Source organism: Bacillus rossius, chromosome 1 (genome assembly GCF_032445375.1).
Source record: "Bacillus rossius redtenbacheri isolate Brsri chromosome 1, Brsri_v3, whole genome shotgun sequence".
NCBI classification, from domain to species: domain Eukaryota; kingdom Metazoa; phylum Arthropoda; class Insecta; order Phasmatodea; family Bacillidae; genus Bacillus; species Bacillus rossius.
Genome location: NC_086330.1, coordinates 86,253,617 through 86,266,509, shown reverse-complemented (window position 1 = coordinate 86,266,509; position 12,893 = coordinate 86,253,617). Strand labels below are relative to the sequence as shown.

At 34.6% G+C, this 12,893-nt stretch overlaps 1 protein-coding gene across 1 annotated transcript in view; it reads right to left on the bottom strand.

Moving 5' to 3' along the window:
* Window positions 1-12,893, bottom strand: part of LOC134539164 (ras-related protein Rab-10) — a 63,612-nt gene that overhangs the window by 11,936 nt on the left and 38,783 nt on the right. Inside the window, exon 4 of the mRNA XM_063380941.1 lies at window positions 10,968-11,057. Coding sequence (XP_063237011.1) covers window positions 10,968-11,057 — 90 coding nt within the window. The remainder of the gene's footprint in view (window positions 1-10,967; window positions 11,058-12,893) is intronic.

Below are 12,893 nucleotides of genomic sequence, written 5' to 3'. Positions count from 1 at the left end.
ATTGACTCTTTGACGATATTTGACCATCTTATTCACCATCAACTCGAAATACTTAACTGTGAATTACATATTTTATTTTTTTGGCATTCCAGCATTCATACTTATATTTTCTCACCTCTGTTGCCACTACTTCTAAATGTTTTTGTAGGACATACACAGCGTGGCCTGGCATGCTGATCTCATATTGTTTTTTAGATTAACAAATATTTATGTAAACTGCCTCCGATAATCTAAAATTTTCCTAGGGCCACATACCATGTAACATTGCAGAATCCCTGCCCCCTACTACTAATAATACTTGATTAAGAATGTTTATGTTCATGTTTTTTTATTAGTATTTTATTATTTTTTTATTAATGTTTCTTTTATTATATATAGGCATTGCAAGTATTTTGTTTGTGTTTTGATAGTGAAAATTATTAATTTGGGTTATATTTTGTACAAACCTAAATGTAATAATTATTTTTGTTTGTTTACTTTATCATTTACAATTAACAGGTGTATTAATTATGTTTTATCAAAATTTCAAAGCATATTCTGGGTAGAAAGACTGTGGAACATTCAAGAACGTTCTAGAAGGTTTTAAAAGAAAGGAAGACACAAGCGCGACACATTGTCGCCGGCATGTTATTTTTCACGCCTCAAGTTAGTGCGTTGTTGGAAAAACCCAGCACATTAACGGACGACAGTGCAGCAATAAACTGGAACTTTCGCTGAGCGCAGTCTCGCCAGCCAATCAGAGTGAGTCTTGAGGTAGTGTGATGTGTCTCCAGACTTTTAGAGAGAAACATTCTGTATTGTGATTGGTCAGTTGGCCCACGGGGTTGCCTCCCTTTGTTTTGGTTTTGTAAGGGTGAGGTAACTGCATGGTGCAGGCAGATGTCAAGCTGTCGCAACATGCGGCCGCGGCAGCTCGCTAAAACGGAAAATTGTAGTTGTAACTTATTATTTTTTCAAGTGTTTTAATTGTAATTTGTTATTATTCTGGGTTGTGTTGCCGGGCCAACCTGGAAAGTAAAACCCATTTTTACTCATAAATCCTTATGTAAATGTTTACTATATTTGAACTAACAAGTTTTTTTTCATTTCAATTAAGAACATCAACAGAATACAATTCAAGCAAGAACAAAACTGAACAATTCTTGATTTACAGTGTCTCTGGCACATTTTAACCAAATGATAAATATAAGGAGTTTTCATAAAGTTTCCGATATAGCATTTGAAGAAAAATCCCTTTCGGCACAGCCTACAAGCATAGGTGGATTTCAAAGTACCTATATTTATTCTGGAAATGTTTTGGAAGCTTCCATAAATGTCTGCAACATTTTAAGAACTGAATGTAAATAATAACCTATAGGTTTGCCAAATTAAAAAAAAAAAGATTATTTTAACATTTTCTCATTTTCCATGCAGCAAAAATATTTTGAATGTTTTTAACCTAATACATCCAGCATTGAATGTCTTATCAAATTTCATATTATACCTACTAAGGTAGTTATGCAATTATTTTTGTCATCATAATACTATTTTTCATCCCTTGCACTAAATGGTCATATCAAATTATAAAAAAAAATTATATATATAATATAATTATAAACCTAGTTTTTATTGTAATAGTCTGCTTCATTAAAAATTGTTTCAACCAAAAGATTCAGATAAAGTTTAGGAGTTAGCCTATACAATAAATTATAATGGATTTGATAGCATATCAATTTTAAAAATGACTATTTTTTTGTCTTTCAACCCTTGTTATTTCTAGACATCTGCGAATTGTGATTTTTCAGTTCGAATCAAATTTCAAAAAAATTCACGAGTTTCGAATTTTTTTCGAATCAAATTTGAGAATATTTATTAAAATAACATAGATCATTAAAAAAATTTTAACATACCACCTTTGAAAAACTTGTCACATAATTCACAGTTTAAATCAAGTAATAAAATTAAAGTGAGACTATATTGAAGAAGCACAACCAGATTCTCAAAAATTATACAAAAAAAAATTATATGTCTGTAGCACTAACATAAATCACTTCGCAAATCATTTCAAATTGTCATGGAGAAAGGTGAGTTCATCGACATGGTGCGGCAACAACAATTCTCTGCGGCTGGTAACTATGTTGCCTGCTGTAGAGAAAACTCTCTCACTTGCCACCTTATTTAGCATGTTTGACTTTCAAGGATAAAAATATTAATAAAAATATCACAGCATAAGGAAGTGGTACAAAAGAAAAATAACAAATTTACTGTTTTTATCGCTTAAGCATCGCACATTTTATTCTAAAATCAAGTTTATAATTAGGGGTGAGACTTAAAAAATACTCTTAGCTGAGTTTTGAAATAAACAAACACCGTCGTATCACTGCGCCGCGTCAGCAAGTGATAGGCTGAATTCATCTTGCGCGCCAAGAACTAGTTGCAACACACACACACACACACACTTCAGTACAGTCGGTGCTAATAAAATAACGGAGAAGTAATATAACAGGAAGCACCGTAGCACTTTGTTCGGCGTAGATGGTTCATTTGCGAAGAAAAAACTATGCACTTTACGCCTAATAGCCGTCTTCACAAAATCATCACAAGTTTTGATAACAGAATACTCAAGTTTCCTTTTCTTCCCGGAAGTTGTTAATGTCCCAGTGTCGTGTAATTCTTTCCTTGCACGAAGCACACTCGTAAATTCCGCAGTTAAACTCGCGATATCGTTCACACAACAATCCGGGTATTTGTCTGGAAATGTTTTAAAAACATTCAACAAAATAGTTTTCTGTGGACTTTTCAAAGGCTTTCCCGTTCTGTGCTTTACAAAACTCGGTTCGGCGTCAGCCATAACAAACTGTGCGCGCGCGAATCCGAAAAACAACTTTTGCGCCGGGCATCAACTGTACACTACACACGGCGTCTGCTAACATAATTGTAAGTAAATACTTGCTGACACATTAAACTGTATTGGATATTAATGGTGAAATGCTATAATGCTATATAACAACAATTGATATAAAAAAGGCAGTGTAAAAATACTTACAAATGGTACGTAACCAAGGGACTATTTCTTGCGCACGAATAATGTGCGCGGCGGCCGGCAGCCAATGAAAATGTTTGTTTACAAGAGGCTTTGTTTATTCCAAAACTCAGGTAAGAGTGAACGGAGAATACTATTATGCAAAAAAAAAAGTAAAGTAATCCATAAAAACAAAACCTATTCATGGAAAGTACGTTTATTTAAAAAGTAGACTTTGCGAAAGCTGCTATATAATTTAAATTAATGAGATATGCAATAAAACCATTTTATTCAGTGTAAAAAAAAAGAAACCCGTAACAAGAACGTGATTAGTAACTATACGCATAACGATCGTGCGGGTTAACTCGGTTCCTGACAGAGCGCACGCGTGCATATAGTCTGCGAGCTATCAATATCAATTTTCGACTACGTGCGCGCTCTAAACCGGAATACAGGAATCAAAACAACAAAACTGGCGCTGCTTACGTTTTTATAAGCGGTATAGAGCGACTCCCGAGACGTTAAAGATGAAGTTTATAACTTTTAAAAACGCCTTTAAAACACGATTTACACATCAGATTACGTTGTAATAGGATTAACTAAGTTAGTAAGCAGTTTTTTTCAGAATGAACGGCGTAAACTGCGTAAAGCAATAGGCACGTTGTAAACAACGGGAATTTATTGCATTACATTAACGGGACATAAATAAAATGATTCAAATAACGTGAAAACGTAAATAACGGTAACGTAAATAAGGGGTTTCGCTGTATAATTTTTTGTGAGTGGAAGATGTAATCGTCCATTTACATTTATTTTAAAAATGGGGGAGGGGGATGTCATATTAGTATATCCGGGCCAGATTTTGCAAGCCGAATTATTGTAAAATGAATTCGATTCTAATTGACGAATCGAATATCAAAAAATTCGAACTCTAATTCGGAAATTTCGAATTATCGCAGAACCCTAGTTATTTCCAACCCTTGCAATAATGATTTGTTACATAAAATATGCTTCAGGTAATCGTTTTTAACAATATTGAAAACGTTAAACAAAAATAAACAATTCATGGTAAGGAAGTTTTATTAATTTTTTCATATCATGCCTAGATTTTTCAACCCCTTAAAGTTATGGTTGATCATATAAAAAATTTTTCAGACAAAAGTTTTTGGTATTACTTATACGAGTTATAATACATTCAAACGGATGTGGTATTTTCCATATTATGGGAGTTACAGTGATGTTTCTGTTTTTCAAACAACCTTCCCCAATTCTACCCCTATGTTTGGATATTGCCCATTAAGAAAAGTGACCAAGATTTTCCACTAACAGATTTTATGTATCAGTTCGGATGTGATTTCTGAAAAATTGTGACATTGTGTCAACAAAATTGTGAATTTTACATTTACATTTCATACAGTTGTACAAAAAATAAAAATATTTTTACAAGTTCCAACACATGTGGCTCAGTCTTGTCCTGCAAGCAATTTTCTGCCTAACTAAATAAAAGACCCACCACAGATTGCCCTATTCATTCAGAAACAGGTTCCCGACATTATTATAGTCAAATTAAATGTTGCAAAATATTTTGTACAGTTAGAATGCCCATATTGTACACTGTGCAATTGGGCAAGTTATTTACACAAATGTTCATTAGATGCCAGGAAGTCCAAGTGCTTCCCTGGCCATATTTCCATCATTCCATGTTCAGTTTCTATTTATTAAGTTTTACGAATATATTAACAGCATATTTATTTTTTAAACAACACTTGTATACCCATTATGATCTTGAATCTCAACATTTGTCTCATTTCACATTATAGTAGCAAGTAAGCTACTGTAACACATCACCTGATGTCAGATAGGGCAGATAGGTCCAAACTATCAGCTTACACATTTCTGCAACTACTGTGTTTACTTTTTTTAATGTCTCGCAAAAGTGCATAGGTTTTGCAGTGTTGCAGTTCATTACAATAATTTATTTTACTTGTAAATTTTTCTAACGCTGCCAGTAAGCAGGATAATGACGAAATATATGTTTGTTGCAACGTTTGAAATGACAATGCCTCAAAAAATCATAATTGTGATAAAATCAAAACGTAACGTGAATTGCGATGTTTTGAAGTCAAAATAAAATTTTCAAATTTTTCCCATCTGTTTCACGAATTTCTACACAAATAAACAAATGTTACATTTACTGCTGTGCTCGTGTTTTGTACCTTTTCTCCCCAACTCACCAAGAACCATCACCGTATCATCTGCCTTGCAGAGGGCAGGACAAGCTTAGTTGAAAAATTACACACTCTACCTCTAAACTGCATTACTTATGACTAGAGACCTGAAAAAGTAGATTTTTTTCCCCTCAAAAATAGGTGTTTTTTTCTCTCTCAAAAAGAGGTACCGTATTGGTCCGAAAATAGGCCGACCCCTTCTACAGCACACTCAAAATCAGGGAAAAATAAATTTTAACTAACTAAAATGATTATCAGCAGCATATATTACCACAGTAACACTTAAGTTAAGTTAGTATTTATTGAACTGACAAAATGTGTTATTCTTCCGTTTATCTTAACATTCTTTTGTAGTGGTGCCAACATTTTATACGGCAATGGCTACATTTTCTAAGTTCATATAAATTGTGACGTAAAAACATTTACCAATACATTTAATTTTGACGTAAAAAACCCTAAATGGTTTCATGTAAAACGTGTATGAATCAACCAAAAAACAGCCAATATTGCAAATAGGTTTTATTGTTCTTGTTACTGTTGGTATGTACCGGTATTTGTTTATTCATGTCGCAAATACAAGTTGCCAACACTGGTGCCATTTATCTATTTTGATTTTCCTGTGGTAGAAGAGTAAATAAACCATACTACGGTAAATAACCTTATGGAAAAATTGCTGTTTTTACTAATTTTTTACTGTAAATAACACATTTCACAAGCAAATAAAATTACCGCAGCCTGTTAAATACAGTTCAAAAATAACCAGACCGAGCTTTTAAAAGCTATGTGCTACAAGTGACCACATCTGTGTACTTAACTTAAAATATGATACGTTATTGGGGTTAAGTGTGTTTACTAAATTTCTAAGTTGGAAAAATTACTAATTCCACGTAAGTATGGCATAATTTTAGGTTAATGAATTGTATCCTGCGGATACCCTTTCATACAAAATATTTTTACTTTCTATTACAGCTATCAAATGTGCCTTCCATTTTTATGTTATAGTGTGTTTGAAAACAATAACAAACTACTCAAGTCAACAGCACCAATACTTTTGTAACAATTGTTCTTTTATAAGCCCACTAGAGTAGTACTTAAAACTGTTTGCTGATTGGCTACCACCAGGGTCGCTCACAGAAAATAACCTAAAAGTTAAAAGTTAATGAACTTTCTGTGCGCCGATCCTGTGCTATTTTTCTGTGCGCGTGCTATTTGCCAATGTGGCAGCTCAAATCTAATAGTGTATGTTGAACTTCTGTGCATCTGTGCTGTTTGCGTGCTATTGCGAATGTAGCCCGGGCTTGAGTGTTTAAATGTGTTCAAGAAGCCGGATTTGAAATAAACAGTGATATGTATTTTTGAATGCTCATTGTGTTTTGTATGTAAACTTTGAAGTATTTAAAATATTTCTGGGTTTAAAGAAAACTGTACCACAATAACAACACACGAATCTAAACAAACATAACATAAACAAACCAACTTCAGTGACCAAATTGTTAACGGAAGTTATTCTTTTAAAAATCTTATTTGAATGCTTCCGGTATTCTTTTGTGTTGTGTTGTGCGTGAATGTAGCATCAAGCTCTGTGCTATCTCTGTGCGTGTGTGCTGTTTGTGTGCTGTTTGCGTGCTATTGCGAATGTAGCCCGGCCTTTACGGCAAAATAATTGCTGTTTTTACTAATTGTTTACTGTAAATACCACATTTTACAAGAAAATAAAATTACCGCAGCCTGTTAAATACAGTTCAAAAATAACCAGACCGAGCTTTTAAAAGCTATGTGCTACAAGTGACCACATCTGTGTAAACTTAAAATATGATACGTTATTGGGGTTAAGTGTATTTATTATTATTCTAAGTTGGAAAAATTACTAATTCCACATAGTACAGTGTAATTTTAGGTCAATGAATTGTATATCTGATAACATTTTTATGCCATAAGTGATTCTCCTTGAAATGTATGTGTTTAATTATACTATTTTGGCTAGTGCCCCATTATAGGCCGACTCTAGATTTCAAGGTTGACAAAACTGGCAAAAAAGGTCGCCCTATTTTCAGACCAATACGGTATTATTTTCCTTACTTTAAAACTGGTACTGATTTTTTTACAAAATTACGAATTATTGTTTACAAACACTAACTTCTGCTGTTCTTAAAATACTACACAAATTACAAAAGCTGTTGTGATATAATTCTAACATATTTTGGCTATTAAAAATATGCAAATGCAGTTCTCTCACTTAATCATCAAATGAAAGCATCGTAAAGCTTTCAACATTTTCTTCTTTTAAGTTTTGACACCTGTCTGTAACCACTTGGTTGTAATGACTCAATAAGCGTTCACTATCAACGTTGTTGGTGGGACTCCAAATGGCTCTCAGTGTTGCTGCTGAAAACTGAAGATGCTCAGTCCCAATAGCCACTAGCATTTTCTGGACATCACAGTCTCACACACACCGTTTGCTACTTCTTGTACAACTTCCCTCAGTGATTCACAACCTTTAAATATTACAGTGTTGTCCAGTTCTCCTAACTCAGCTTTTCACTGTTGCCACAATACGTTTGGTATCATTAAGTAAGATGTGTTTGGGACTGAACACCTTGTTCAAAGACCTAAAATACTTCATACTTGGATCTGAATAAAATACGGACTTGAAACATGAATTCCATCTTGTAGCAATTGATATTGGGAACAAGTTTTCCTGTTTGCTAGTATTTTCTGCCAGATATTTTAAATAGTGGTCGGTGCCTACGTTTTCTTGTGTTCAAGAAGGCTGTCTTCACCTTCACCACAGCTTCATTCACTTCTGACAATTCACAGCACATGACATTGCCCACCAGTGCCAGCTTGTGAGCCCAGCATTGTACATGTAGGACGTGCTCTCCAAAAAGAACCTGCAGAGATGATATACATTCTGTCATGTAACGAGCCGAATCAGATACTATGCCTCTAATGTTGCAAAACTGAATGCCATACTTCTGGACACTGTAATTTAAAGACTGTGAGCAAGTTTTTGCATCAGCTTTTTCCAGGAAACTAACAGAAGCAACCTTTAAAACTGGGTTTTCCAATTTATCAGGCAAAATGCTGAAAAGAACTACAAACACACATTTTCCCTTACTGTCTGTGGTTTCATCACTAAGTATGAATAGTTTCCTGTTCTCGACCAGCTGGCGCAAAGAATCTGCATGCTGTTGCGCCAGCTTCGGAACATACTGTTCCCGTAACATTTTGACGCTAGGCCAAGTCACCTGCTCCTTCTATAAATTCACTCATCCATTCCCGCAAGTTTTGATCTTCGAGTTTCTCCAACGGTATATTAGCTTTAGCAAAAGCTTCTGTGGTTTTTAATGCAAAGTTATCAATCACAATTTTTCGGCGTTTAGCACTGCTGAAACTGGTAAGCACTGAGGTCTGAACTTTGAAGCGGTATCATGTTTGGCTGTTTTTATGTGTTTAAGAACACTGTCTTTTTTTTCATATGAAACTGCGCGGTTGCATTGTCTGCGCATTAACGTTTTTGGGTCAGAAGCATAGAAACCTTCATATTTGAATTCTTCCGCCCGTATATACGCATTTACGGGAGGCTTAGGCATTTCAAACAAAATATGGGTAACTTTATACTTAATTTAACATTAGCTGTACAATTATTTTAAAGCAATGTTCAAAATCCAGAAAAAACAACAAAAACAAACACCTCATGTAATCGCACCAGCTACGTTACTCGTTGATGATATAATAATTGGTTTTCGCGGAAAACTTGTTTACAGCTTCGTAGGATTTCATATTTTGAGATTACGATTGAAGTTCCATACTTGTTGTATGTCTCTTTTGTGTTATTCAACTATAACTTTAAACTATGGGTATAGGAAAGTTTAAAAATTAATTTCAATAATTATTTAACAATAAATATTGTCGTTCCTATTATACTACAACGTAATTTACGTATTAAAGTTTTTGTCAGAAGAAAATTGTTTATATGAAAATAACAAACAAAACAGAGTGACCAACATAAAATCTCAAACATTCTTAGCAAGCCAATTTATTTTCAACCCAAACGTAAAGGCACCGTTAAAAATATAAAAGTGAATTTAATCAATGTTATAAGAATATGAGAACAATTTACTCAAGAAATTGAACATTGCATTTATATAATTATGTATAATAATTTTTCAAGTCCGTGACAAATTTTATTTTTATAATGCAACAAGTCAAAACCGTTGAGAAAAGGAAGATGGCGACTAAAGTAAGAAATCAAATAACTGTAGTATCTAGAAAAGTAATGATCTTACGGAAAATCATTGTAAATATACGTATGTATAATTAATTACGATACATCTTTATTTTGATACGTAATTTTTGGACAGATTTAACAAAATTTCTTTAAAATGTGCCAAAAGCATGATAAATAGGCGTTTTCAATTAAAAGTGCAGAAATTCGCATTTTACATGTGAAAATGCTTAAATTCACGTTATTATTCGAGTTATCGCAGTAGCGAATTTTTCAGGTCTCTAATTATGACTATTTTTGAAAACTTTTTTTTTTACTAACTGTGAAATTTCATCTCGGGTGACACTTCTGAATTTAAAAAAAAGTGGGGGGAAGGGGGGGGGGGGGAGCGCAGGATCCTTTTCCCTTCTACTCTCTCTTCCTGCTGTGAACGACACCTACTCCTCCTCAATCGCCCAAACATGTCCCTCTACAACCACACTCTTTACCGCTGTTTATGCATTTGCATTATGAATTAAGTCTTTTATGCTGCAGCAACTGAACTAAATTTTTTTTTTATAATTGCCTGCTTGCAGTTTTAACACAGGCCATGTAAATAAAGTTATCAGTTTTTCCAGCCTTAAATGTTAATTGTTCCACATAAAAAATGCCAAAAAATGTGGTTAGTGCAAGGCAACAAGCTGACGAGTTTAAAATTGAAGTGTTTATGAGATGCCGTTACACTATTGTGTAAATACTGTAACTGCTGAATTATGTTACAAAGAAATCAAATCAAAACTCCATTGCAAAGCACATAAAAAGTAACAAACATGTGAACCCCAGGCAAAACTACTCTAGTGGTAATGATGGACAATGACCCTTCTGCACAAGTATTCAGGACTTGAAATAAGGGTTTTAACCCAAAGAACATTATTCTTAACAATTCAGAAGATGTTATTTCACTAATGAAAACTATTCCCGAACTCCACCATTTTGTGATTTTCAAGGATTATGAAACCCTTAAAGAAGATGTGCAAGACATTTGCAACAGAAAAGCACATATATATGTTGACAGTGCTGACTTCTCTGAGTATAAATTACACTCAGTTTACACTAGCAGTCTTGCGTACTGTTTGTAGGTCTTTAAACAAAGTTGACAGTGAACGGTTACTTAGTCACTTCAACTTAGATGTTCCAGACAGAAGGTAGAACCTAAAAGAAATCAAAGTTGAAAGTATTCAATATGCTGTCTTTTGATGACTAAAAGCAACTTACACTCAGAATTTTTATGCGCCTTTGGTTTCAAATGTAGTAGTATAAAACAATACAAAATAGAATTAAAGTTATGTTACTGTTTAATTTTTTAAAAAAAATTCAGTCAACAGTGCACATAAAAATAAAATAACTTAGCGTTTTGTTGCAAATTTTGTTAAAAATAACACCGCTTTTGAGAAAAAATAACCTACCTTTTTTCAGGTCTCTATCAATGGCACTTACAACACAGTACTGAATTAAGAGTTAGGAGACTCACCGCCTCACCACGTTCCCGGCTCACTACTCTCTTGTCGTCCATGTCACTCTTGTTGCCCAGGATCATCTTCTCCACATCCTCGTTGGCGTGCTGCAACATCAACGCAACATGCTCAGCTGTGTTACAACAGTGGCCCGGTTCGCAATCAACCACGCATTAGTTAATGCAATATTGTACCAACAATTATAAATATGTAAGGTTACAGGAATACCCTTCATCTTTAATTTTACATACAGCAGACTCCTGATTATCGGGGTAATGACTGGCAAGGGGTTGACAAATAAAAGAAAAACACAGTTAAAGAAAGGTAAAAAAAAAAACTATTAAAATTTTATCTCCACGAATTGACAAAAACTGTAACAGAAACCCCTCGAAGTAACGCCCTAATTATTTCCAGCAAAACAGAGCACTAATCAAAACAGCACTAGTCAGATGCATTTTTTTTAATAAAAGAGTATTTCAATCAAATATTTTGTTTTCCAATTAGGTAAGTGAACTTACTGACTAGCATTTTAATCAAGACACTACTCCTGTAAAAATTATCATACAGTACTAATATGGGTATATCTAAATACATTAGACTGAATTCGTCCCGACCATGGTTTCTAAGCCCGTGCTCCACACCGCTAGTACCAGATCCCGTTTTCAGAGCACACCCCTAGCCCAGCAGGAATGAGTCAGGCGAGCGCCTCTGGCATGACCACACTAGACTCAAATAAACTTCAGGGCACGAAACCCCGGAAGCTCGACCCCATAAAACAATTAAGGAACAAGACATTAGGACACAATTATTAATTCACAGGCATTAAACAAGTGCGTCGTAGCTATTCCGTGCGAGCACCGCACGCACGGAGTAGACAATGAAAGTCATTACCAGTCACTGCGGCCACTGGCCTTAATTAAAGTGCCCATGACATTGATCGGTCAGATTAGGAGAAATCCAACTAAAACAGTTCACAGTGAGACAATATGTTAATAAATTTACAGTCGTCAACTTGATGCCACAGTTCAAATAATTCAATACTATAAAACAGTTGTTTAGCCTTAAGTACCCAATTACCAGGTGCTACCTTTTAATTGAGCACCTGGAACATGTTTTTAGCTTATAATAGAGCAGATAAAGTTGATAAAAGTTTTTGGCGCCGACGCACAAAGGAGGTGAAGGTTTCCCTCCCTTGAGAGGAAGCCATGTTCGGCAGTCTCCAACCACTCCGCGCCGGGTCAAGACTAGACATCTGCGAATTGTGATTTTTCAGTTCGAATCGAATTAGAATCGAATTTCAAAAAAATTCACGAGTTTCGAATTTTTTTCGAATCGAATTTGGGAATATTTATTAAAATAACATAGATCATTAAAAAATTTTAACATACCACCTTTGAAAAACTTGTCACATAATTCACAGTTTAAATCAAGCAACTAAAATTAAACTGAGACTATTTTGAAGAAGCACAACCAGATTCTCAAAAATTAAAAAAAAATTAAAAATTATATGTTTATAGCACTTACATAAATCACTTCGCAAATCATTTCAAATTGTCATGGAGGAAAGGTGAGTTCATCGACATGGTGCGGCAACAATTCTCTGCGGCTGGTAACTATGTTGCCCAGGGACACAACAACCGGGATAGGGGGGGGGGGCGGCATTGGCGTAGTAGCTGTGTTCATAAAGTTGGGGGGGACAAATAACGATTTTGATGTCATGTAAACCCTTTCTCCTCCTACTAAGACGGGAGGTCCGGTGGTCCTCCCCCGGAAAATTTTGATTTTAAAAGTGCAAAATAGCGCTTTTTAAGCAGTTTTTGTATCTAACCAATGGATACAGCGATGTTAAAATTATTATTGTTTCCTTAAGATAAAATTTGATTAGAGAAGAATTTACAAATAAAGTTGGGCAGATGGCAGGGAGGGCACAAGCTCTCTTTTTT